Consider the following 22305-nt stretch of genomic DNA (forward strand, 5'->3'; position numbering starts at 1 on the left):
TGGTATGTGTGAAATTATACTATGACCTGTGAATTTAAAAGCTGAATCTGTCTGTGATATCCATAGGGAAGTCCGAGATTTTATCCCAGAATTTCCACTATCCAATGTTTTTAGTCTTGTTTTATTTTCAGGTCATCTGTTCCATGAAGAAAGAAGATACAGCCATCTGGGAGATTAGCATATATATTTTATGAAGCAGAGCAGAACTCTCTCTTCTACTGACTCAGATGCTAAAGACACAGATTCACAGCCTCGCTCCTAGCCAGCACAGCACAGTTTCCAAAGCTGATGTTGCTAGTGGCTTACTTCTCTCCCTTGCAGTGACATTGGCGAAGCAGTTCTTTTCTAAAGTGGGAAAAAAAACACAGTCCAGTTTTACAGCCATGCAGAAAAGTAATTTATAGTGATAGAAGAATCAATTTGTCAGTAGAGATTACATTATTTGAGGAGACATTATCAGTGATTGATCAAATAACTGTCTACTGGGATAACACACATCTCCAGAGTGCTTTATGTGGCTCTAGCTGTGGGTATAACCATAGAACACAGCTGAGATACATCTCTGGGAATGAGAGCATTAGTGCTGAGGTAATTTAAGATGCAAATATGAATGACCATGGAATGTAAAAGGAGCGAGCTGCACTAAGGAGACACACCAAGGAGCATCTCCTTAATGTTTTATATTTATGTACTGTGCTGGTAGAGATGTGCTTTCATCAAAGCTATAGTTGGTAAAACAGTAGTGGTCTTGTACTGTTGACTGTTTCTGTTCCAGTACTTTTTCTTCCTTTTGGATCTTCTCTTTTTTTTTTTTTAATTATTTTTTTTTTGTAACATCTTGATTTTTGCTCTCACAGAGCACACAGACTAGGAGCCTAGAGTGCCAAGTTTTTGATATCCAATGTAGTTTTATAACTATGGACTGGCACAGTAGTAAGATGTTGTTACAGAGCAACTAGGTCCAGTGAAGAGGGAGGAAAGGTTTCAGTTCAAAGAAAAAGTACTAGTTTAGTAGTCTGCATAAATATACCAGAGAAGATACAGCAAAGGTTGTTCTAAATATATATGAATGATGAAATGGAGTCAGCAGAGCACTTTCCTTAGCTTCTTAAAACAAGAACTAGGAGTAGAATGGCCTTTTTTTTTTTTTAATTTTATTTTTTTTCCTCCTCTAAACAATGTTTAGTGTTATTTTCTTCTTCCTTTTGCCAGTTACGGAAATATTAACGTTTACTCTGATCCTTCTTTCTACCTTGATCACAAGAACAGCCTTTCCAATCTGGCCAAATCTTTTCATTCAGAAACCACTTTCTGACACGGCTGGTTAAAGATGCCAAGAGAAATCTGCGAAAAGGGTAAAAACCGATCAGGGCTCTTCCCGAGCATTTCCCTGGACACTCTCCCAGCTCCAGGCACTTGTTGTTCTGGGCTCCCTGAGCAAGCCAGACCGTCTCCGTAGAAACAAACACATCGCAGGGAAAGGAAAAGGGGGCAGAAAAGAAAAAAAAAGAAAAAAAAGAAAAAAAAAAAAAAAAAAAAGCAAAAAAGCAAGATCTCTTTTACAAGACGACTGTTTATCACAATACCAAGGCAATCCACAAGAGGGCAGGGTTCTGTCTCGTTAGGTCGCTGCAGCAGACAACCCGAGCTTGGCCTGAAGTCCATTTTTCTCATCATTTTCACCATCAGCAATGTAACTCTCTGCTTTAAAGCTTTCAGTGTTCCGCAGCGGTGATCTAAATAAGTTTTAAACAGCTGAAAGACAGGAGACTTCTATTTTATATCTCACTAAAATTTTTATACTACAATTTTTAAAGCTTTGAATTATATTTGTATGTTTTTGTTGTTTTTTAATTATTTTCCTTAAATATAATTGCACAGAAAAATATTGCATGCAACTGTGGCTGTTTTTAAATAGGGACATTAAAATCAGTCCTTCAGATCTCATCTAAATCATCTGTTATTTGAACTCCAAAAATTAAAATACAGCTACTTGTTAACCCTCAGCTTCTAAACGCAGGCTGTTGCTGACAGGGAGAGGTCTGCTGTCCCCTTCCCCATCCTGCCCTACTTCCCCACATTGTGCTGGCTTTAATGATCATGTGTACGTACAGTCGTAACGTGAGTCAGATCAACCTGAAATGCTGACTGAAATCTAACCGCCTTTCCTTGGTGGCTTAGCTTTCAGCTAGATAAATGAGCTGAAACGACTCTAGAGCCACGCAGTCACTGCTGGTGGAATCAGGAAAGCAGGTCAAGCATGACAGGGGACAGGGAAGTCCCTTTCAGCATCAGCTCTGAATAAGAGGAAGCACTTCTCTGCTGGTGGGCGGCAGAGCGCTGGCACAGGCTGCCCAGAGAGGCTGTGGGGTCTCCTTCTCTGGAGATATTCCCAACCCGCCTGGATGCTGTCCTGTGCAGCCTGCTCCAGGTGGCCCTGCCTGGCAGGGGGAGCCAGCTCTCTCCAGGGGTCCCTTCCAATATTGGCCATCCTGTGCCTGGGCTCAGTAATAGGGGATAAGCTTACACTGATTGTGAAAATACACCGTTAAATAAAAACAGAATAGTGGAGCATCATCAGATCTACACTCACTGGCAAGAATAGATGGAGATATCATAAAATCTATAGCTCATGTCTTAGACAATCTGATTTGGAAACTAGTATTGAAATATGCCTAAATCTTGCATGTCACAGTGAGGTGTTCTGAGCTCAAGCATCTATTTTTTGCTTTTCAATTCCTTTATAAAATAAGGATATTGATGTGTCTGTTTTCTCTAGACAAGGTGTATTTGCTTCCTGTCAGAAATAAAGGCTGTTTGTGAAAAAAGGCACTTGAAAGTCCTCAGTTCCATGCAGGGTTCTCTGAGATACTTTCTCAGATTACTAAGATTCTTTATTAAAGGAATTAAATCTTTATTAAATTATTACTATATTTCAGGGGATGGATGTGCTTTCCCAGAACACAAGACTAGCCGAATCATGTATTTTACAGGCACCAATAGGGATTCTGAGCGCCACGTTTCACTCAGAGCACGCTCCCATTAAGGCCCTCATCCTCCTGCCACCGCCACAGCGGCCGCGGCGCCTCACGGCGCAAGATGGCGGCGGGCGGGAACACGGCCCCTCGCCCGCCCCCTACCGGGGGCCGCCCCCCCGCCGCGGGACCCGTCGCGCGCAGGTCTGGCCCCGCCCCTCCGCCAACGCCGCTCTGCCATTGGCCAGCGGCGCCGAGGACCGGAGAGGGTGGCCCCGCCCCCTCGGCGCGCCCCGCCTTCAACCCTCCCCGCGCCGTGCTCCCCTCCGCAGCCAATGAGAAGCGGCGCGGTGGGCGGGCCTCGCCGCGCTTAACTGACAGGCTCCGCGCGGCCAATCGGAAGCGAGGGCTGGCGGGGCGGGGGCCAATCGCGAGGCCGCCGGTGAGTGCGCGACTCCGGCGCGAGGGGGGCGGGCGGGCGTGTCCGCGCGGGCGAGCCCCCGCCAATCGGACGCGAGGAAGCCTTGACGGGCGGCGGCGGCGCCCAATAGCGGCGAGGAGCCGGAACGGCCCCTCCCCTCCGCCCGCCGAAGCTGCCAGAGAGTCAGGTGGCTCCGGGATGCGCGGCGGCGGCGGGCGGCGGCGGCGGCGGCCGGGGCGGGGGACGCGGCCGCGGTGGCGGCGGCCCGGCGGCAGGCGCTGCCCGGCCTCGCCTCTCCCCGCGCTGGGCTGAGGCGGCCCCCCCCCCGGCAGCTCGGCGGCGCCGGGGCCGCATGAACAATAGGCGGCCCGCCCGGCCCCGCCGCCCCCCGCCGCGCCCGGCTGCCGCGGGCGGCCCCCCCTATGGAGCAGCCTGGCCATGGAGCCCCTGAGAGCGGAGGGCGGGGAGGCGGCGGGCGGCGGGCCGCTCTGGACGGCCGTCTTCGAGTACGAGGCGTGCGGCGAGGACGAGCTGAGCCTGCGGCCGGGGGACGTGGTGCAGGTGCTGTCCCGGGACTCGCAGGTGTCCGGCGACGAGGGCTGGTGGACGGGCAAGATCGACCAGCGCGTCGGCATCTTCCCCAGCAACTACGTGAGCAGCGGCGTGCAGGGGGCCGGCCCCGAGCTGCGGGCCCGCTACCCGCCGCCCCCCGCCATACAGCGTAAGGAGGACGGGCACCGGGGGGGGGGGGGGGGGACCCGTGTGGCCCTAATGAGCCGCGGTGGGAGCGGGGAGGCCCCGGCCTGGCCCTGCTGGGAGCCCGGCAGCAGCCCGGTGGGGGAAGGCCCGGCCCTTTTCCCACCCCTCCGGCGCCCTTCTGTCTTGCAGGCTCGCCGTTCTCTCCGGGGAGGCCAAAGCTGGATCCCCGTGGTAGCGTTTTGCTGGTGCCGGGAGCTGTTTCCCTTTGTTAAGCGCTGCGTTTCTAGGGGCTGGTGAATTTTCACGAAATGAATGAAGCTCCGTGGCTAGGCAGTGGTGGAGGCGCCGGGGGCTCTCCCTTCAAGAACATCCTTAAGGAGACGTTGCTGGATGGGACACGGTTGCTTTCCGCAGTGTTGATTCACTGCTAATATTTGTTCAATACACTCCTTGCTCCTAGCCAAAAGTCATTATTTTTTTATGTAAAAGAAGCCCCATGTTAATTTGTGTTATCAGGTTCCCACTTGCCATTTACCTTCTTACAAATTCTGTTCTAAAACATACCCAGTGAGTCTTACATGAATTGGGATTTTTAGGCCTGAGAGTTGCTTGATTCAGGTGTGATGCTGAAGGCATGAAGGGATTGGCTTGTTCCTAATTTCAGCGCTGTTTGGAAGCCTTTGGAGCCAGGCTTCAAGCCATTTTTTTCTGCTGATTTTAAGTGCTGTGTACGGTTGTGGAAAGAGAAACAGTAAGGAATGAATGTTGCTAGATCGTGTTTCTCTATCAATATTGACAATTCAGGCACAAATAAAGCTTTGGGGGTGTGGGGTGAAGATAAATCATCAGATTAGTAGGTTTTTCTAGAAAGTGAAAAGAATAAAAAAGATGCTTTGTCCTATCTAGGACATATCTCCAAGGAATACAACTAATACCTTCTTTTCTCATTCTTTGTCTCCTTGAAAGCATTTAAGTAAAAAACCTCAGTAATTCATAACATTGCCCTTGGAACTGTGAAGGGACTAGGTTGGGCAGTGGGGGTGCTTTCCTTCCTGCTGGATCAGCATAGATTTTCCTTTCCCCATATGCAGAAAACACTGCAAACGTTTAGTGGGTTTAGTCTTTGAGGTAGTTGTGAAGAACCATTCCTTCAGAAATTCTTGAAGCCTCAGCTTCCCTCCTGTTTTGCCTGTTTTGTTTTTTGCCTGCTTTTGCAGTCTTTGTAAATGTGGCCTTCCTGCCCTATTACACTTCTCATGGCTGGGGATGGTTCAGGACCAGTTGTGGAGTTGCACCTTCCCCCTTTACCCTTGTCTTACCCTTCTGCTGCCCTAACAGGAGCGCACTACCTCTGTTCTCTCAAGTCAGCAGCCATATGTTCATGACGGAATAGAACTTGTTCCCCTGCAGTGAGTTTTTAATATTCTAAGGGGCTGTGGTGTTATGTTGGTTTTTTTTGGTTTTGTTTTTTTTATAGAAGCAATGATTTGGACAGGTGGTTAGGTTGGTTGCTGTTGAATTCAATTTCCAAGTTTAACGTTATAAACCTCTCTGCCCTTTGCAAGGACTGAGGCTCGCTTTAGGGCTGGTGTAGTTAGCTTGAAAGCTGTTTGGAGTAACAATCTACTGGCTCACTGGACTACAGAGTAAGAGTCTTCTGTGGCAGTAGTGCAGGGAGTAACTCCAGAGATGTACATCTCCTTGGAGATGCTCTTTTTAGTTGCTTTCCTAAAGTTTATCTTCATGTTTCGTGAAGGTGTTGGAGTGCAAGTCCTTGAGATTTTGTTTCCGCTGAGAGCTGAGATAGCAGGTAGCAGCGTGCTGGCTTTCAGCTGTCGGGGTAGCACGCTTGAATCTTACCTCAAGGGTACCCTGATGGTACAAGTGTGCTCCCCCTGCGGTGCCTGTCGAGGCTGTCAGCAATGGGCAGGTCTGGAGGACCCTTGTCTGCACTGCGGGCTCTTACACACTGCAGACCATGCTAAATAGCTTAATCACACAGTATAATAAATAACAATTAAATAGCAGCTACTTCGCAGTTGGGTGATGAGGCACTGGAACAGGTTGCCCGGAGAGGTGGTGGGGGCTGTGGATGCCCCATCCCTGGAGGTGCTCAGCGCCAGGTTGGGTGAGGCCCTGGGCAACCTGCTCTGCTGGGTGGCGTCCCTACCCGTGGCAGGGGGTTGGAACCGGGTGAGCTTCGAGGCCCCTTCCAACTTGAACCGTTCTGTGACGTGGCCACTGGTTCGTGGCTGTGATTCCTTATCAGTCCCCAGAGGAGTGATAGCACTTCACTTAAATTCTACAGCACTAAAATCAGCCTGTTAAATGCCCCCATTGCCTGGACAGTGTAGTGCAGCATGTCCGACAAATGAAACTGGAGTTTAGAAAAGGGATTTGAGTGCTTAGAAATGTGAGGAAAATGAGTCTTTTGTGCACTAGGGTAGCTGTGAAGATAAAGAAACTAACTCAACATGAAATACCTTTTTAAAAAACAAACAAAAACAAAACTTGGCAGCATATGGCCTGTTTTCCTGGTGAAGCTATCCGTGAGGGTGAGGTAGCTGGTCTGAGTTAAAGAAACACATTCGAGCTAAAGCAAAGAGCGTGCTTGCATGTGAAAGAAATTTTAGAATAATTGCATACATTTCAGTGCAACATATCTGACTTCACATGGAAGCATAAGCCTCTGGCCTGGTGCCCCGGAGTGACTCCGGTTCCTGTGTGAACCCAGCAGGAGCGTGGTGCTCCTGAGGTGCGGTTTGTACGGGGCTGCTCCTGGAGCCGCTCCTGGAGCTGTGCCCGGAGCTGTCCGTTCAGCACCGCGGGAGGCGGCGGGAGAGCACCCGCTGTCCTTGGAGCCTGTTTTGCCCGGGACTGCCAGCTCCTTTTGTGTGTTTTCAGCAACACGGTCCTCTCTCTGGTGTCCGTAGTTACTGTCATCATAGTCTTGTTCTAAAATTTCTGTGCTTCTGGTCAGAACTTATGCCTTTGTCTTCGCTCAGCTGCAGCTCCTGAGTTTTTGAACACCAGAACTCTTACTGTAGGAGCAAAACCTTTTTTGGCTTTAAATCAGTGTGTGTAAATCCGTGGAGTTCAAAATCTTAACCAAAAGATGCATTCAAGTAGTGGACAAGAAGTGTTCTGGGTGGGAAAGGAAGGGTCTTTCCCCTTTTGGAAAACTTCCTGGTCAGTTTTTTAACATTATTTCCCACCAACCTGTTGTTTGTGGAACGCTAAAAGAACCCAGGCATCCTTATTATGCGCTATATATAATATGTATTAGTCAAAAAGGTTTTTCTTATTGCTAGCCCAGAATACTCAGTATGCACAGTCTGATCCATCTGTTTGTTGCACTGTTGTACGTAATGTCAGAGCTGGCTGACAGAGCTCATGGGGAACAAGTCTGCACAGCTTGTAGAAGTGTGGAAGAATCAGCTTGGTTTGGGAAGGACTACAAGATCGCTAGTGACAGCTGAAAAAAAAAACAACATTAAAATACAGGACAAATGCAGAAGATTCATTTGAGGTCAACTTTCAGCTCTATTGTATTAAGTACTGTAGTCCTGTCAGTGAAGATTAGGCTGTGGGTGTCTCTTGTGTTATTTTTCAGAATCTTGTGCTGTCATCGAGGGCAAGAAATGAGGGTTTATCCTTAACAGGGTTTCAGTGTGTTAAGATGATGATATTTGAAGTGTATCATTGACGACTGTGATGTCAAAGCCATCACCATTCACAGGGAATGCTTTGCACTGGTTTTTATCGTAGTGCAGGATCTGTCTTACCACTCTATTTCTTAATGGAAGATTGCCAGAAAGGACGTTTACTTTCATTTGTATTATTTTGAATAAAAATTGGCTCTTCTTCTAAGGGTAAGGGTGAGGTTGGGCAATGTGGACCTTGAGCTGATCTTCAGGCTGCGCAGTTGCTAAATGTTTACGTCTCTTTTTCTCTCTTTTTCTAGTCCTGGAGATCGACTTCTCAGAACTTGTTCTGGAGGAAATCATTGGCATAGGGGGCTTCGGGAAAGTGTATCGAGCTGTGTGGATAGGAGATGAGGTTGCCGTCAAGGCAGCTCGCTATGACCCCGACGAGGACATCAGCCAGACCATTGAGAATGTCCGCCAAGAGGCCAAGCTCTTTGCCATGTTGAAGCATCCCAACATCATCGCCCTCCGGGGTGTATGTTTGAAGGAACCGAACCTTTGCTTGATCATGGAGTTTGCCCGTGGAGGATCGCTAAATAGAGTGTTGTCTGGTAAAAGGATACCTCCGGACATATTGGTGAACTGGGCAGTGCAGATTGCGAGGGGAATGAACTACCTGCACGAGGAAGCGATTGTTCCCATTATTCACCGTGACCTGAAGTCCAGCAACAGTAAGTGCTACACAGAGAGCAGGCAGGGTTTCGGGAAGAAATAGTGTGTAGCAAAGAGGGGAATAATGTTAATTTCACAGTCCTTTCTCGTGAACCACTGTATCCTCTAATTCAGTCCCAGAGGGCTTTAGCTGTGTAAAATATGGTGCTGTAGACCACAGAAAACAGACAAATGCTTTCACTTTATAGAAGCAACTTTTAAATGACTGAATGCAAAAGCAGCTATAATTGGAGCATGCTTCTGTTGTAGTCCTCATATTTATGATGTCTCAGTTTTATTGGCATTTCAGCAGACTCTGATATGTTGGAATGTGCTGTTGAAATTAAAATGTGCATCCTCCTTTTGCTTTTTTGGAAGGATGAGGGCTCCTTTTGGAAAGATGAATGCACCCAAGCTTTTATTTTACTTGTTAGATTTTTCTGTGTAGATGAGATATAAGCCTGATCTCCTTCTGGGAGATGTTACGCCATCTCTGCCAGATGGCAACTTCTCCCTGTCCCTCATGGACTGGTGTTGACAGATGATTTAAATGAACCAGTACACCTATGTCGTGAGCTGACGTTTGTGATGCTTCACACGGGATGCAGCTGACCCATGAGAGCGTGGGGCCTAAAGCTCTGGTGCTTATCGTTTTGGATTCCACTCCATGATCATAATGGCACTGTCGTCTTCAATCTGAGTATTTTTGGTAATGTATCTATTTTTTCCAAGCTTAAAACTGCCTTGAAGTCAGATGCACCTATATAACCACTGTTTGTGATGTGGGAACAAACTGCTGCAGTGACCTAAAGATCTCCCTTCCTGATGCCTGCATGCAGCTATTTGGACTTCCTTTCTGCTTGTCTCTGTCTAGATGGCAAGAGGAAAGAGATCCCTGCGTGTTAGTTGCAGTTGTGTAGTAGGTGTGCTAGTGAGAATTCATTTTTATTTACAGCTTGAGTTATAAAGTGCTATGAACTGAGTGGCTGAGATGCAGGTGCATGCCCTCCTTTGCTTTGAGGGCAGTAACATCTAGCAAAGAGGTCTGACAGATGGGAATTTTAATATCTTAAATAGATTTGCCAGAGCTAGCATTAACCATTACAATGCTATAAATTTCCAGTCCACGTAGACTCTCCCTACACTTTTTTGGCATCAGGTCTTGTGGCAGTGAATTTCCATAGTTTGTTGTGAAGGAAAAAATAAGTATTAATAACTGCAGTTAGTGAGTTTGAAAATAGGAACTCTTGAGTTTTTAAGTTGGTTTGTATAATATTATTTTTATACTACTAAAGTTTCCCTTTTCATTAAAAAGTCAAGGCAATCTCAATATCTATTAGGATTTCCCAATATCTGACCTTTCTCCTTCCCTTACAAATGGCAGTATGAGTATAAAATATGAGGATGTTGATAAATGGAGAAGAGGGAGTGATTAATTGGCTTGATTAACGGAGGACAGGCTTCATCTGTGAATCAGAAATAATTGACTTAAGAATGGGGCCTCCTACCCTTACCTAAGTAAATATTTACTGGCTTGTTTCCCTAATAGGCTGTTAAGAGCTTATTGCTAAACATTTTTGAGGTTTAGAACAAGAGCTACGTGTATTTCTAAAATAAAGTGCTGTTAGTTCCAGGCATTGCACTGGTTCATTCGAACTAGAGACTGCTAGTTGTGGAAGGGACCTGTACCAAGCAGAGTAACTGGGCAAACCAAAGGGACACCAGTGCACGGTGTTGCCAACCAAACCCATGCATGGGTGCTAGAAAACATCTGTTTTGGCAGCAACAAGAGTAAATGTCTCCTGTCACAGTGATTCAGCAGTACGTGGCTTGTGCTGCACTGCAAATCCTCAGTGAGAAGTGGAGGGCTTTGCTAAATATGTTGCTGGAAATTTTCTCCTTTGGGAAGAATCGATAGGAAAAGAAGAGGAACAGTGGGTGGGAATGTCTGTGGGAGACTTCAAAGACATGTTTGGAGCAGAGAGGACAAGAATTGTATCAGTAGATTGCTATGGTGGTGTGGAACTTTTTGGGCTGGGTGTTGGTCTTTTTTTTTTTTTGGTGGGAAATTGCCCCCTAAGTTTATATTACCTATATGTTCAGGTAGGCTTAACTCATGGTTAGTAACTCATGGTCAGGTTACAACTTTGGAGTTTCAACTCACGTCTTTCCTGAATACCATGTTACTGCAGTGCTAATGTTCCTTTCCCACTGTACATAATGCACATTGTAGGAATTGCTCTGCCCTGTTTGCTTTCTGCAAATTTTGTAAAGATTAGTGGACCACGTTATTGCATATTATATGTGGTTTGCATTTTGTTTGTTCTTCTAATGTACTTATTTTTTTTTCCATTACTGTGGATAATCAAGAACAAATGAGGTTTTTAGCTGTGTGGCTGGAGAATTACAAGCCTGTAGCATTTTCTTTGGCCAAGTTACCACCCGCCGACTGATAGACACTAACGTGTCTCTGGAGAAGGAACAGCTTCTGCTTGCAAGAACTTGGAAAAGATACTTGCAGGCAACTTCTGTCACATACTGAACATCTACAAGTGCTGTAGAGCTGTCATGGGAACATCAGCTGCATTGGTCTACTGATTTGTACCGCCTCAGTTTAGTAATAGGCACTTGTGTGACTGATGCATCTCACCTCCAAGTACCAGCTGGTAGCTGGGACTTGCGTTGTCTGCCTGAAGCTGCAGGAGGAGTCAGTCTGAGAGCTAGGGAACAAGATGGAGGAGTGGGAAAGAACAGCTGCCTTATTTAAAGTCAAATTTTCTACTGGAATAGGAGAAAATGAGAGAATGGCTTGCTTTCAGAATCTGCTTGTATTCAGGCAGATACAGATTGCATGAGGACAGTACTTCGTGCTGAACCTTCTAAAAATGTGTTACGTTTTGAACAGTGAAATGAATCAAGTGGGCACCTTAATGGAAGTCTGAGAAATTGCCCCACTATACACACGGTAGGATTTGAAAAAAATCCTTTTTAACCTGAGTTATTGCAGTTTTATGCGTGCACTCAACTAGTAGGTACCCAAAAAAGTCTCAGAATAGTTCTCAACCTTTTGGATGGCAGAATATATAGCAAGGTTTTGATTGACTTTGGGAAGTAAGTTCCACTTGTAGAGAGGCTGAATATTGTGGGGTTATTTGAAAAAGTCTCAAGGAACAGACACCTGGAATATTCAATCAAAAAGCACTTTCCAAACTGATTGTCTCTTCTGTTAATCAAAAATGTGAGCATCTTATTTCTGTTCCACGTTTTTTTCTTCATTTATTTCTTTTTTTTTTTTTTTATTATTATCTTGGCTTTCTAATGCATTTACAGTGTAGGAAGTGTCCTGAAAGTTTAAAATGCAGTGTTCTTTTGAGGCCGATTTTTAATGTAAACTCTGCAGGTTCTGAGCTGCCTGTTTTCATTGCTTTGTGGATGTTATCAGGAAATGAGTATGTAAAATCTTTACGGAACAAATTGCATACCTGCGATTTATTTTATTACAGAGAACTGAAATTCTTTTGCTATGTGTCAGTTCAGTTGGCAGCGAGTCTGGCAGTTCCAGTGGAATTACCATTTCACATGTTACTCATATAACTACAGAAGGGAAAGAGGATAACCCAGGAAAGCTGTTTAGTTCTGCTGCGAGGAGATGATTTTTTTTTTTTTCCTTGGCATTTGATTCAAGAGACTCAATTTTTTTCATGTAAGAAATTATTTTAATCTGTTGACAGATTCATCTCTGGCTTCCTTCTTTTAGTCTGGTGATACTGCTAACCTTTGCCTATTCGCCTGCATTTTGGTGCTTCACTGAGCATCTGCTACGGAATTGGTAGTAGACCTTTCCCAGTGCAGAGGCTCCTAAATAATGTAAATACTGAACTAGAGGAGGGCAAAGAAAAAAAAGGGCAACTGGGAATACCTGCTGAAGTCAGCATCATTGTGTTTAGAACAGCTCTTGGAGTTCCCTGTACTTCTCTCATCCGATTTGAATCTCATTTCTGGCCAGGTGTCGTGGTTTAACCCGGCTGGCAGCTAAACACCACGCAGCCGTTCGCTCACCCTCCCCCCTCCCTCTCTGGGACGGGGGAGAGAAATGGAAAGTGAAGCCCGTGAGTTGAGATAAAGACAGTTTAATAAGACAGGAAAATAATAATAATAATAATAATAATAATGATGATACAATGGTGATAATACGAAAGTAATAATAGTATGTACAAACAAGTGATGCACAATGCAATTGCTCACCACCCGCTGACCGATGCCCAGCCTAACCCCGAGCAGTCCGGCCCCCTCCCCCCGGCTAGCCACCCCTATATATTGTTTAGCATGACGTCAGATGGTATGGAATACCCCTTTGGCTAGTTTGGGTCACCTGTCCTGGGTCTGTCCCCTCCCAGCTCTTACTGCACCCCCCAGCCTGCCCGTTGGCAGGACAGAGCAAAGGCTGAGATGTCCTTGGCTTAGTATAAGCACTGCTCTGCAACAATTAAAGCATCGGGGTGTTATCAGCACTCTTCTCATTCTAAGCCAAAACACAGCATTCCACCAGCTACTAGGAAGAAAATTAATTCTGTGCTAACTGAAACCAGGACATCTATCCACCCCTTATTCCATACCATTTATGTCATGCTCAGGTTACACTCTTTTCCATACATTCTAATTAGTCACCTATAGTAATCATGGTAGTGATAACATACAGTATAATATACTATTTAACATGGTGCAATTCAGTTCATGGGCTATTCTCACCCAGTATTAAATCTCCTTGAGGTACACACCGGACCTCTCCGTTCTTTTGCATCACCCACCAAGTATATCCAGGTCCCTGAGCGAAAACAATTCCACGAATAGGTTTGCCTTTTCCTGAGGCAGGAGTAGCCCAGACTGTTTTACCCAGCATATTTTTTACATGCACTACAGGAACTTTATCCCCATCTACAGTACGTAACAGGTTTGATTGGGCAGGTCCAGCTCGGTTGGTAGATCCCCTAGTATTGACTAACCAGGTGGCCTTTGCCAAATGCGTATCCCAGTTTTTGAACGTCCCAGCGCCCATTGCTTTCAAGGTAGTCTTTAACAGGCCATTGTATCGTTCAACTTTCCCGGAGGCTGGTGCATGATAGGGGATGTGATACACCCATTCAATACCATGTTCTTTGGCCCAAGTGTCTATAAGGTTGTTTCGGAAGTGAGTCCCATTGTCTGATTCTATTCTTTCTGGGGTGCCATGTCGCCATAGGACTTGCTTTTCAAGGCCCAGGATGGTGTTCCGGGCGGTAGCATGAGGCACAGGATATGTTTCCAGCCATCCGGTGGTTGCTTCCACCATTGTAAGTACGTGGCGCTTGCCATTGCGAGTTTGAGGGAGTGTGATGTAATCAATCTGCCAGGCCTCTCCATATTTATATTTCAGCCATCGTCCTCCATACCAAAGAGGCTTTGACCGTTTGGCTTGCTTGATTGCAGCACATGTTTCACAGTCATGAATAACCTGTGCTATAGCGTCCATGGTCAAGTCCACCCCTCGATCACGAGCCCATCTGTATGTTGCATCTCTACCTTGATGGCCTGAGGTGTCATGGGCCCATCGGGCTATAAATAATTCACCTTTATGCTGCCAATCCAGGTCCACCTGAGCTACTTCAATCTTAGCAGCCTGATCCACCTGCTGGTTGTTTTGATGTTCTTCAGTAGCCCGATTCTTGGGCACATGAGCATCTACGTGGCGTACTTTCACAGCCAGGTTCTCTACCCGAGCAGCAATATCTTGCCACAATGCAGCAGCCCAGATAGGTTTGCCCCTACGCTGCCAGTTGTTTTGCTTCCATTGCTGTAACCATCCCCACAGGGCATTTGCTACCATCCATGAATCGGTGTAGAGATAGAGAACTGGCCATTTTTCTCGTTCAGCAATGTCTAAAGCCAGCTGAATGGCTTTCACTTCTGCAAACTGACTCGATTCACCTTCTCCCTCAGCAGCTTCTGCAACTCGTCGCGTAGGACTCCATACAGCAGCCTTCCATCTCCGATGCTTCCCCACAATACGACAGGACCCATCAGTGAACAGGGCATATTTCTTTTCATTCTCTGGCAACTGGTTGTACAGTGGGGCTTCTTCAGCACGACCCACCTCCTCCTCTGATGATATCCCAAAGTATTTGCCTTCTGGCCAGTCCATGATCACTTCCAATATTCCTGGGCGACTGGGGTTTCCTATTCGAGCCCGCTGAGTAATCAGTGCAACCCACTTGCTCCATGTAGCATCAGTTGCATGATGCGTAGAGGGGACCCTTCCCTTGAACATCCAGCCTAGTACCGGTAATCGGGGTGCTAGGAGGAGCTGCGCTTCAGTACCGACCACCTCCGAAGCAGATCGAACTCCTTCATATGCTGCCAATATCTCCTTTTCAGTTGGAGTATAGCGGGCCTCAGATCCTCTGTATCCCCGACTCCAAAACCCCAGAGGCCGACCTCGAGTTTCCCCAGGTTCTTTCTGCCAGAGGCTCCAGGTGGGGCCGTTCTCCCCGGCTGCAGTGTAGAGCACATTCTTTACATCTGGTCCTGTTCGAACTGGCCCAAGGGCTACTGCATGGACTATTTCCTGCTTGATTTGTTCAAAGGCTTGTCGTTGTTCAGGGCCCCATTCAAACTCATTCTTCTTACGAGTTACTTGGTAGAGTGGGTTTACAATCAGACTGTAATTTGGGATGTGCATTCTCCAAAACCCCACAACACCTAGGAAAGTCTGTGTTTCTTTTTTGTTAGTTGGTGGAGACATAGCTGTTATTTTGTTGATCACATCCATTGGGATTTGACGACGTCCATCTTGCCATTTTATTCCTAAAAACTGGATCTCCCGTGCAGGTCCTTTGACTTTATTTTGTTTTATGGCAAAACCGGCTTTCAGAAGGATTTGGACTATTTTCTTCCCTTTCTCGAAAACTTCCTCTGCTGTGTCACCCCACACAATAATGTCATCGATGTACTGCAGGTGTTCAGGAGCTTCCCCCTGCTCTAGTGCAGACTGGATCAGCCCATGGCAAATGGTAGGGCTGTGTTTCCACCCCTGGGGCAGCCTATTCCAGGTATATTGGACTCCCCTCCAAGTGAAGGCAAATTGTGGCCTGCACTCTGCTGCTAGAGGGATGGAGAAAAATGCATTAGCAATATCAATTGTGGCGTACCACTTGGCTGCCTTCGATTCAAGTTCATACTGAAGTTCCAGCATGTCCGGCACTGCAGCACTCAGTGGTGGCGTGACTTCGTTCAGGCCGCGATAGTCCACTGTTAGTCTCCACTCGCCATTAGACTTTCGCACTGGCCATATGGGACTATTGAAAGGTGAATGAGTCTTGCTGATCACTCCTTGGCTCTCCAATTGACGAATTAGCTTATGGATGGGAATCAGGGAGTCTCGGTTGGTGCGATATTGCCGCCGGTGCACAGTTGTGGTAGCAATTGGCACTTGCTGTTCTTCGACCCTCAGCAACCCCACAACAGAAGGATCCTCTGAGAGACCAGGCAAGGTAGATAATTGTTTAATGCCCTCTGTCTCTAAGGCAGCAATACCAAAAGCCCACCGGAACCCTTTTGGGTCCTTGCAGTATCCTCTTCTAAGATAGTCTATGCCAAGGATACATGGAGCATCCGGACCAGTCACAATGCGGTGCTTTTCCCACTCATTCCCAGTCAGACTCACTTCAGCCTCCAATACAGTCAACTGCTGAGATCCCCCTGTCACTCCACAAATATAGATGGGCTCTGGTCCTTTATAGCTCGATGGCATTATAGTACATTGTGCACCGGTGTCTACTAAAGCCTTATACTTCTGTGCGCGTGATGTGCCAGGCCATCGAATCCACACAGTCCAATAAACTCGATTGTCCCTTTCCTCCCCCTGGCTGGAGGCAGGGCCCCCCTAATCCTGGTCAGAATCTTCCTCGTTTCTGTGTTTGAAGGACTGTCTGCTGGAAGTTGGAGCAGCAAACTTTTCGGAGAATCCCTTTTTCCTGATTGTTTTCTTTTGCAACTCACGTACCCGTGCCTCTAGGGTCGCGGTAGATTTTCCATCCCACTTTCTCATGTCCTCTCCATGGTCTCGTAAGTAAAACCACAGGGTGGCACGGGGTGAGTACCCACCATATCGTCTTCCTTGTGTGGGTGAACGCCTACCCCTGACAGCTGAGACACTGCTTTGTACAGGTGCGAAGGAGAATAATCTCTCTTCAAGTTGGTGAACCTTTTCAGAAAGTTTCTCCCAAGTGTTCTCCTTTGGTCGGTGGGCACTGGTTGGTTCAGGTGGGGAGGACAATAGATTCTCTTCAAGTTGGTGAACCTTTTCAGAAAGTTTCTCCACAGCTGAGACGCAGGCCTGTAAGGAAGAGGAGAGACTTTCTTCGTACTGCCGGAGTTGTTTAGCCGCTTCACCCACTGTGGGTTCCTCATCCTCTTTCCAGGCCATTATTGCCAATGAGCTGGCATATGATGATGGTGCACTCCGTACAAACTTCCGCCACATGGGTCGTGTACACTTGACTTCATCTGGATCTGTGGATGTTTGTTTGAGGTCTGGATCCTCATAAATCACTTCCCGTACGGCTAATTCCCTCAGGTACTGGATTCCCTTCTCCATAGTGGTCCACTTGCCTGGTAGACATAAAATATCTTCCTTGAAGGGATACCTTTCCCTCACAGCTGAGAGGAGACGCCTCCAGAGGCTGGTGGGTCGTGCTCCATCTGCAATTGCTTTGTCAATGCCGGCGTCTCGAGCAAGGGATCCCAGCCGCTTGGCTTCCCTGCCGTCTAATTCCACACAATTGGCTCCAGAGTCCCAGCACCGGAGCAGCCAGGTGACAAGCTGCTCACCTATACAGCGACCAAAATCTTTTCGCACATCTCGTAGCTCGCGCTCGTTTAGGCTTCGGGTAGTTACTGTTGCTCTTTCGGCATCCTCATCTTCCTCCTCCTGAATCCTTGACGGCCCAGCGTCGTCATCATCTTCGTCATCTCTATACTTAGTTTTGGCAGAAGCCTTACCTGGATTGGCAGAAGACTCTCTGCGTTCTAAACGACTTGAATTTCTATACCATATTTTCACCTTCTCTACAGGGGCAGCTTGCACTGCTACTGCTCGTTTCTCTGACTTTGTTACAGGGTCTGCCACAGGGGTTGGAATGCCCTCTGCAGGGTCAACTTGCACTGCTACAGCTCGTTTCTCTGACACGGCCACAGGAGCTGGAGCGGCTACAGGAGCTGGAGCAGTTGCAGGAACCGGAGCTGTAGCGGCTACAGGAGCTGGAGTTGGAGCTGGAGCAGTTGCAGGAGCTGGGACTGGAGCAGCAGTAGGAGCTGGAGCTGGAGCGGCTTCAGGAGCTGGAGCTGGAGCGACTTCAGGAGCTGGGACTGGAGCAGTTGCAGGAACTGGGACTGGAGTAGCGGCCGGAGCTGGAACTGGAGCGACTGCAGGAACTGGGACTGGAGCAGCTGCAGGAGCTGGAGCTGGAGCTGGAGCTGGAGCGGCTTCAGGAGCTGGAGCTGGAGCAGCTTCAGGAGCTGGGACTGGAGCAGTTGCAGGAACTGGGACTGGAGTAGCGGCCGGAGCTGGAACTGGAGCGACTGCAGGAACTGGGACTGGGGCGGCTTCAGGAGCTGGGACTGGGGCGGCTTCAGGAACTGGGACTGGAGCGGCTGCAGGAGCTGGGACTGGAGCGGCTGCAGGAGCTGGGACTGGAGCGGCTGCAGGAGCTGGGACTGGAGCATCTGCAGAAGCTGGGACTGGAGCGGCTGCAGAGTCCACCGTAGGGGTCACAGTGGCCGTTGGATCTGTCACGGGACTTGGAGTGGCCGCAGGGTCTGTCACTAAGTTGATAGCAGTATCCATGGCAGCTCGATAGGCGTAAGCCAGGCCCCAGCATGTTACAATGATTTGTGTTACTTTGGAACTTCCCGAATCGCGACACCTTTTATTCAAGCATTCTGCCAGTTTTTGAGGATTTTGCACTTGTTCAGGGGTGAATTTCCAAAACACTGGGGGTGCCAACTGGTCTAGATGCCTGCCCATATCCTCCCATACTCCCTGCCACCCACAACTATACTGCCTCCGGGCAGATCTCCGGATGAGCTTCCTAAGTAGTTGTTTAACTTTAAGCAGAACCTGAAGTGCATTCAGGAGGCAGAACAACAGGACTATGCTGGTCTGAGTATCCCAAGGATATTCAATATCTTGGAGAGCTATTGTAATAAACTCGGAGGATAAGAGGGTGGTGAAGGAGGAAGGGAGAGTGATCAAGGAGGGTACAGGGGTGGTGAAGGAGAAAGGGAGAGTGATCAAGTAAGAAAAATTATCTTCCCCTTTCCCCTCCACAGATTGACTCCCTAATGAAAAAAGGCAACAGATACAATTGCTAATAGTTTCCAAAATACAGTTTCCAAAGTATAGAATCGAAGATGTTACTGAGTACAAATACCAGGTTAGAGTCATGGCCAGATATTTCATCATCTCATAAGCCACTGATACAACACACAGTACCATAATGGTCTGAAACCAGGGCCCGGAGAGGATAAACAACATGACAGAGAGCACATACGGAAAATAACGTGCTATAATACTCAATTTGGAAAACAGGCGCAGCACAGTTGAGATTAAAGCAATCAGCATTATGACAAGTGACTATTAAGCAGGTCTAATACTTATACCAATTTTAGTTTAACACACTCTGGTCAGATCTGCCGTTATCTCAACCTTTCGTGCCCCACGTTGGGCGCCAAAAAGACTGTCGTGGTTTAACCCGGCTGGCAGCTAAACACCACGCAGCCGTTCGCTCACCCTCCCCCCTCCCTCTCTGGGACGGGGGAGAGAAATGGAAAGTGAAGCCCGTGAGTTGAGATAAAGACAGTTTAATAAGACAGGAAAATAATAATAATAATAATAATAATAATGATGATACAATGGTGATAATACGAAAGTAATAATAGTATGTACAAACAAGTGATGCACAATGCAATTGCTCACCACCCGCTGACCGATGCCCAGCCTAACCCCGAGCAGTCCGGCCCCCTCCCCCCGGCTAGCCACCCCTATATATTGTTTAGCATGACGTCAGATGGTATGGAATACCCCTTTGGCTAGTTTGGGTCACCTGTCCTGGGTCTGTCCCCTCCCAGCTCTTACTGCACCCCCCAGCCTGCCCGTTGGCAGGACAGAGCAAAGGCTGAGATGTCCTTGGCTTAGTATAAGCACTGCTCTGCAACAATTAAAGCATCGGGGTGTTATCAGCACTCTTCTCATTCTAAGCCAAAACACAGCATTCCACCAGCTACTAGGAAGAAAATTAATTCTGTGCTAACTGAAACCAGGACACCAGGGAAAGGTGTTTGCTTAGGATCAGAAAGGGCAGTCCTGTTGGTTTTAGGGAAGTATTGTAAATAGCGAAGCTGGTTCTGTTTGTTTCTGTTTGTCTGTCAGTGTTAGATGTGCCAGCATTGCTTTAGGAATAATGCCAGTTAACTAATGCTGCAGAGAACTAGCAAGAACATTTGCTTTTTTTTTTTGGTTGGCTCAGCAAAGCATGTTTATTCTTTGCACTACACGGAAAGATTTTGCTGAGGGTGTTCATGCCAGTTAGCAAATGTGTTATAAAAGCCTCTGTGTTCCTCAAAGTGGCACAGAAGATTAGCAGAAAAGTGACAAGGCCAAGGTCAAAGAAAGAGGTAAGAACAGAGCTCAAAAGAAAGTCCAACAGTGCTGATTCAGTCAAGTTAGTAGTTTTTCCCTTCTAGTTCTTTGAAGGTGTTTACTTCTCTGATTTCTTGGAGCACCAAGGGTAAGTCTGTGGTAGCTCAAGAGTCAAAGCTCAAGCTTTCTAAAGGTCTACTAAGTCCACTATAGCTTTGCCTGTTTCTTTTAAGCAGTTTAAGCCTTTCTCTATTTGCAAAATGCTGATAGAATCAACTCTGTTATGGTCTCTGGACAGTTGTTCTTAAGTCTTAAAATTTTCCTTGTTCATTTTTACTAGTTCAAATCCAACCCCAGGACAACAGGACTTGAGTATTACAAAGCAGTCTTGCTAATGTGATTAGTTATGTCATTCCTTGCTGCAGTATTTGAATCCCAATCCAGTCATAAATGACGTTGTTCTCGCTGGTCTTTTCTGAGAAAGAAAAGTGCTTAATGTAAACCTCTTGCTCGTTCTGACAGAAGAGAGGTTTCATAGGGTCTGGTTAAAGTATGTTGGTGGAGCAGTTTGCACTCCTGTCACTGCTTCTAGTACTTGAGTGTAATTTGCTGACTAACTCGCCAGTGTTGTACCTTCTACCAGAAAGGATTTCCTTTGTCAGTGCAATTAACTGAGCATGAGTAATGCTTCATGTAAATCATAGTGAAACTATTTTAAGGGCATCTAAGTGCATTATACTAGGTGCATTATTGATCTGGCCTTAGTTGGTTGATCCCTTCTTCCGTGAGAGGAAAAGAAAGAACGTAATTTTTTGGACAACACCCAGGAGATTAATTTTATGCAAACATTCTCAGGTTTAGTTCAGGGAGCATAAAAATCAAGCTTTTTTTAAGATTAAAAAAGTACATGCAGTAGAAATCAAGCCTTTCAAACCATCAGAATATCCTCTTAAAGGTGACTTGGATGACTTTTCAGGCTCTGCACTTCAGCAATTACCAGATTCTGTGGACACGCTCCGTGATACTGCTAATGGTGTGTAACTCCTGGTGCTGGCTGCCGTGTGCCTTCCTCCGACTCCCCAGAGCAGCAGCCGCTGTGCTGACGTTCTGCTCGCTTCTCCTGTGCTTAGCAAATTCCAGAGAACTGGGAACCTGCTGCACGCGCTCATACGATGCAATTCGTGCCAGTAATATTACAACTTTCTGTCAAACTGAATGCAATAAAGTATTTCAATTTCATGTGTTATTAGCTCAGAAGAGGTAAATCATCCTGGAAGGCAATGCTAACTCTTAAGCTATTGAAACATTGAGAATTCACAGAAGTAGGAAGATGGTTTACTTTTTTTTTTTTTCTTAGCTTGTTTAAGTCAGTGCAGCTACTTTTTTCTCAGATTGGACAGATGTTTTCATGCTGCAGACATCTTTCAGTATGTGTTAGCAGGTTTCTGAGAGCTACAGGACATGTTTTTATGTTGGAAGTGTTTTATTTTAGTTGAATATTAATTGCTGTCTTCACTGTGCATTGCAGTTCAGAAAAAGAGTGATTTATTTTTTTTTTTAAATAACTGTAACATCTGCAAGAACACTGTGGGATACTCCTGCCCCACCATGCAGCAAAAAATCAGATTTCTAAGTGGAATCCCCTATTTTTGTAGACAAGAATGGGGTTTGTCACTTTTAGAAGTGAAACTGTCTGTTCCTTTAAAAAAGAAGTCTCACGTAATGTCCTTTCCATGTCTCTATGCCACTGTATATATTTTTCTGCAGGGTTCTTTCCCCCCCAAAGAAGAATGTAACCACGTGTTGTGTACCAAGCACTGTCTCCAAACTGTTGGAACCATAGAGCAGATAGGAACAGACTTAACCCCCCTCATGTGGGAAGTGTACCTAGGCATCTGTGTGCTGATCCCTTGGCTTCGCATCGGACCATCTGTGACAGAGCTATGATAAATCTGGTTTTCTGAAATCTCTCTTGAAGCAGTAAGTCAAGAATGAGAACAGCTTTGTGGCATTTCAGGGAAGCTAGAATAACTTTTTCAGCTGCATCATTTTGTGTTGCTTCAACATCAATAAACTTGATTTGAATTTTGAGAGACTTCTGTCAGCAGCTTCATTTTGCTTTTCTCATCCAACAATTCTTTCAGAATTTCAACAGATTCAAGGCAAACAAACTCACTT

General features: G+C 46.5%; 1 protein-coding gene across 1 annotated transcript in view; it reads left to right on the forward strand.

Annotated features, from left to right (window-relative positions):
- The first annotated feature begins 3824 nt into the window (after positions 1-3824).
- MAP3K9 (mitogen-activated protein kinase kinase kinase 9) overlaps positions 3825-22305 on the forward strand; it is a 64780-nt gene continuing 46299 nt past the window's right edge. The window contains exons 1-2 of the mRNA XM_032188711.1: positions 3825-4117; positions 8060-8473. Of these exons, the coding sequence (XP_032044602.1) occupies positions 3835-4117; positions 8060-8473 (697 nt within the window). The 5' untranslated portion in view covers positions 3825-3834. The remainder of the gene's footprint in view (positions 4118-8059; positions 8474-22305) is intronic.

Source organism: Aythya fuligula, chromosome 5, assembly GCF_009819795.1.
Source record: "Aythya fuligula isolate bAytFul2 chromosome 5, bAytFul2.pri, whole genome shotgun sequence".
In the NCBI taxonomy this organism is placed as follows: Eukaryota; Metazoa; Chordata; class Aves; order Anseriformes; family Anatidae; genus Aythya; species Aythya fuligula.